The 5,110-nt window shown below is 43.8% G+C and overlaps 1 protein-coding gene across 1 annotated transcript; it reads left to right on the top strand.

Annotated features, from left to right (window-relative positions):
* Positions 1-2,001: 2,001 nt before the first annotated feature.
* On the top strand, positions 2,002-4,485 carry LOC122046962 (probable leucine-rich repeat receptor-like protein kinase At1g68400). Its single transcript, XM_042607931.1, has 3 exons — positions 2,002-2,972; positions 3,273-3,635; positions 3,717-4,485. The coding sequence occupies exons 1-3, from the start codon at positions 2,084-2,086 to the stop codon at positions 4,286-4,288; spliced, it is 1,824 nt and encodes a 607-aa protein (XP_042463865.1). The 5' UTR covers positions 2,002-2,083; the 3' UTR covers positions 4,289-4,485.
* Positions 4,486-5,110: the final 625 nt, after the last annotated feature.

Genomic DNA, 5,110 nt, shown 5'->3' with positions numbered 1-5,110 from the left:
GGGTTTTATCAGGATTCCACCTTTAAAGCGGTAATTCTACTACATGGTGACTAACTCGGTCATATCCTAGGGGCAAGACTCTTCTACATGGTAGATAAGGTGGAGAATGGCTTCCTATATGATAATAATCAAATGCATGACTCAATTGGACTCACGACGATTCATATGCATATCAACAAAGCAACACACACACTAAGTCTACTTGTTATAATTCAAGTGTCTGAACTTTGCCCAACTAATCTTGGAGGCAGAGATGGCCTCTCCCTCTATTTAATTCGAAGTATAACTTATGCACGTTGAGAATTCGACCTTCCGAATATTAGTCTCATTTGACATTTGAATCTTGATTCTTTTATTATTTCTCCGAGAGTTTTAGTACAAAATGAGCCTTATTCGCCATGTATGCACGCGGATGTCACATTGCACATGGCACATGTGACACACTATTGCACTTGCTGCTTGGCCAGGAAGTCCATTTCTATAGAATTTGTCTCAATGGTACGTACCACTAATCAAAGAAGCCTAGAACATAGTGAGCCTACTCACTCATTCCTGGTTCAACATCACTTGGACAACAAGGATCGAATGAACATATCTTTCAAGGATGCCATATAACTTAATGGAAGTTACTAAACAAGTTGAAGCATTAGAACAATCAGAAGTTGCTCTTGTTCTATGTAAACCAACTTGTTTAACTTTTAAGCTACGTTTGATTGGGCGTAATGTAATTGAACTTGTAATGTAATCAAATTTGTAATGTAATGTAATGTAATCTTGATTACATTACTACGTTTGGTAATGAAATACATGTAATCTTTGATTACAAAGGTGATTGCATTCTTTTGTTTGGTGTCCATTATTTTTATAAGTAATGTAATTCGTATTATTATAAAATGACAAAAATATCCTACGACTTCTACCGGCGGGCGCTACATCTCTGTCGGAGCTTGCGGTGACCGCTGCCACCGGTCGCTGGCCGCCGCCGGTCGTCGGCCTTCGTCGGTCGCCGTCGTTGGCCGTCGCCGACGATCGGCCGTCGCCGGCCACCGCCGGTCGCCGTTGGTTGCCGGCCATTGCCGACCTCCGGCGGTCGCCGGCTGCCGACCGGTCGTCAGCCGCTGGGGGGCGGTGGCAATGCCGACGGGCGAAGATGGGCGGCGACAAACTAGGGGTATATTTGATATTCAAATTTTTGTTAAAAGGTGGCCTCGTAATGTAATCGGATTACAATGTGTTTGTTTTGTAATCCAGATTACAAAACTTCATTATATTTTATAATTCAGATTACATTACATTACAAGTTAAAAATGAAACTAAACAAAATAATTTATTTTGTAATGTAATCCAGATTATTTTGTTGGAATGCAGCATCTGCAATCTGGCACTGATCATCTTGTGCTACTTTCTCCAGCTTCCTTTCTGTTTTTTCTACTCTTATTGTAACTTTAACTCAGCTTTTGTAAGCTTGACTAAGTGGACTATCGTTCTCTTTTTATTGTGAAAATAAGCTAATAATAATACTTATAATAATCATGCTTGTGATTCCTCCATACTGTCTGTTGTTGTTCCTTGAAGTTAAAGCCAAAGACAACCTCATCTACCATATTCCATCCAAAGGAACACTCATGGTGCTTGCCACTGTAACATTCTTCATTCTACCCTACTATGATTCTAGACAAAATCAAAGCGATTGACCCTCTTCCAACCAAGAACATGACATCAGAGTGGATGATTCAACTGTTGGTGAAAGCACCACTTACCCCAGAAACTCAGTAGTCGATCTGTTGGTCAATTAAAAGAAAGAAAAATGCCACCATCGACACCATTCTACCTTTCTAACCTCGCCTAAAAATACCTGAAATGTCTCAAATTTTTAATTGTACATGACAGAAGATTAATTAGTATGTGAAAGTTGGAAGCTTTGTTGAGGTGAATTAGCTTTAGTTTTTGCTTGATTCCTCCGCTTGCATAGTGCGCAAGGGAGTCCCACCCAGTCTCCCTACCTTGCCTTGCACATCTCGCTTAACGCATTCAAAAGCATGCACGTCTTCCTCGCAAATCCACCTCCCATGCACTTCCATTCATGCACGACATGGATTCCCTGCTCTTCCTCTTCCTCCCCGTTCTCTTTAACTGCGTACCGTATTCTGTCCATTGCCAGCAGCAACTCTACCACAACGAGCGCAACGACCTGCTCCTCCTCCGCGACTCCTTGAGTTCAACTCGCAGCCTCCACGACAACTGGACCGGCCCGCCGTGCCATCGAGACCGGAGCCGGTGGTTCGGCATCGAGTGCTCCGACTTCAAGGTCGTCACCATCTCCCTTTCCGGGATCCAGCTCACCGGCTCGCTCCCTCCCACTGCCCTCCAGAACGTGCTCCACCTCACCGCGCTCAACCTCAGCGGCAATGCCCTGCACGGCGCGCTCCCGACCCTCCACGGCCTGGTGCGCCTCCGTTCGGTGGCGCTTGCCGAAAACCGGTTCTCGGGTTCGATACCGGAGGAGTTCACCTCGTTGCTGGATTTGGAGAGGCTGGAGTTGCAGGACAACGCGCTGAGCGGGGCGGTGCCGTCGCTGGCGCAGGGGAGGCTGGCGGCTTTGAATTTGTCCTACAATTTTCTGGAGGGGAGCATCCCGAGAAGTTTGGCGGCCAGGGGTTTTGACGCCTCCTCATTTGAGCACAACCCAGGGCTCTGTGGGAGACCGTTGCGCAAGCCCTGCCACGAGGAAACGGAAACGCCGTCGATGCCGCCGGCGGTGACGAGTGGTGCTAGGCCTGCTACTTGGATGAATTCGCCATCGGGAAGGAATAAGGAGGTAGGAAGTTGGCTTCTTGTGTTGGTGGCGGCGGGTGCGGCGGGGCTTGCCTTCGCGGTGGTGTTATGCCTCATGAGCTACTCCAACTCCAGGCGGCACGCCGCTGACAAAGCCAAGGCCGAGGCCGGGGCGGAGGCCGAAGCGGAAGGCCCAGGTATGGCATTTGTACGGGCACTTCAAATTTATCCACAATTCCATTCTGGCCCTCTAAAACCTATCCATTTTTTCCACATTATCCTCTAAAATCTCAATATTACGAAACTATCCGAGACTTTGTTCTCTTGCTAGGATATACGCCATGATAAAAATTTAGGTATTTTCAAGTGTATTTTTGCAAGTATTAATTTTTCTAAATTTATATTTAACTAGCATCCAAATGTTGATTTTTTTTTTAAAGGTTAATCCGTTATTTGACAACATAATAATTCATCGTATAACTAAAGTTTCATCTCAGAGATAATAACTACTAAGACTATACAACAAGCGAAGAAGAAAATTACAGATCTCTCTTTTTCGAAAATCGACAAGGCAACCTTCAACCTCGATGATCTCCTACGATCCCCTGCCATGGTGATTGGAACAGGCCAGATTGGCAACACATTCAAGGTGACGTTGGACTCCAATGAAGTTGTCGTTGTGAAGAGGCTCAAAAGCATGCTAGCTTTGACGAAGAAGGAACTCCATAAGCAAATGGAGCTCCTTGGAAAACTAAGACACGAAAACCTTGTTGAGATCATTGCCTTCCATTTCTCTAACGACGAAAAGCTCATCATTTATGAATACATCGTCGGCAACAGCTTATTCCATCTTCTTCATGGTAATTAACAACTATCGCTGTTGAAAAATTCTAGCCATTAATCCTTGTTAGAATAACAACTATGCTCTGTTTGTATGCTAGAAAACAGAGGAGAAGCCAGGGTGCCCCTGAAATGGTCAGCACGCCTAAACATTGTGAAAGGAATTGCCCAAGGTTTAGCCTTTCTCCACCAATGCATGCCGATACGCGATAAGGTTCCTCATGCCAACTTAAAGTCCTCTAATATCATCATCCCCTCTCATCTCAACCACCAGCCCAAGCTCACAGACTATGGCTTCCACTCTGTCCTCCCTCCGAGCCTTGCTAACAGATTATCCATTGCCAAGGTGCCAGAGTACCTGCATGGTAGGAAACTTACGCCGAAGGCTGACGTATACTGCTTTGGGTTACTTGTTTTGGAGATTGTGACGGGACGAGTTCCCAGTGAAGGGGAAGAGGACTTGCCTAAGTGGGTGAAGCTAACCGTGAACAACAATTGGTCGAGTGACCTATTGGATTTGGAGATAGTGGCAGAGACAGAGAGGCATCAGGAGATGTTGAAGCTTACACGGATTGCATTAGCCTGCACAGAGGTGGAACCAGAGCAACGACCCGTGATGACTGATGTGGTAAAGAGGATTGAGGAGATCATCCTTACGAGTAGTGGAAGGTGATTTTGATATAAACAACTTTAGAAGTATGATTATTGTAGGAAAAATGATATGCTCAAGGAAAAAAATTAAAGGAAAAGCTCAAGGATAGACACATAAAGTGATGGGGTCCACATGAAATGATGGGTCATGATTTTATGTGTCTATCCTTAAGTTTTTCCTTGAGTTTTTTTTCTTGAGCATATCATTGCTCTTGTTGTAGATGCATTTTTTGAATTTGAAATGTATTGCAAAGTGTAGATTTAATTTGATTGTACAATTTCAATAGAGACTTTTCTTAGGTAGTCACTACAATTTGAATCCTCCATTAGCCCACAAACCCTATGATATTGGAGTGAGGATTATTCTATGTTGTTCCGGTCTAGAGATCTCACCATGATGATGCGGTAACAGAAATCCACCCCGACACAAAAGAACAATGACATTGAGGTTGTAGGATCGTTTGCACGTGAGAGGAGGAGTTGAATTACGTGTATTTTAAAAATGTTTCTTTTAAAGCTTTTTTAAAACGAGTGCGCAATGAAAAAATAAACTAAGTACGAAAAGAACAGAAATAGAACAAAGTGATTTTCTTGATTCAAAATCTTCGGCGACTTTTACTCTAAGACCCAGGCCTTTTGGACATTTTCGACGGGTAATCCACTAATCAATCGCAATTGAATACACAAACAAAGAAGAAAGTGTAACAACACATACACTTTCTTTATGCAATAGCTAACTTTAAATAAAATCGTTACTCAATACTTAGACGAAGATCTGAAAATGCGCTTGTGCATTGGTGTTGGTCCATCTACAGTAATCAGGTGTAATAGCGTTGCAACACAG

This window comes from Zingiber officinale, chromosome 2B (assembly GCF_018446385.1).
Source record: "Zingiber officinale cultivar Zhangliang chromosome 2B, Zo_v1.1, whole genome shotgun sequence".
Lineage (NCBI taxonomy): Eukaryota > Viridiplantae > Streptophyta > Magnoliopsida > Zingiberales > Zingiberaceae > Zingiber > Zingiber officinale.
Note: the sequence above shows the minus strand (reverse complement) of the source record. Positions and strands in the feature narration are given on the sequence as shown.

What these genes read in the sequence shown, in the direction of transcription:
- LOC122046962 (XM_042607931.1), top strand. Translation starts at nt 2,084, where the DNA reads ATGCACGACATGGATTCCCTGCTCTTCCTCTTCCTCCCCGTTCTCTTT. An exon ending in GGCCGAAGCGGAAGGCCCAG is followed by an intron (nt 2,973 to 3,272) that starts GTATGGCATTTG and finishes GTTTCATCTCAG; the next exon opens with AGATAATAACTACTAAGACT. An exon ending in CTTATTCCATCTTCTTCATG is followed by an intron (nt 3,636 to 3,716) that starts GTAATTAACAAC and finishes TTTGTATGCTAG; the next exon opens with AAAACAGAGGAGAAGCCAGG.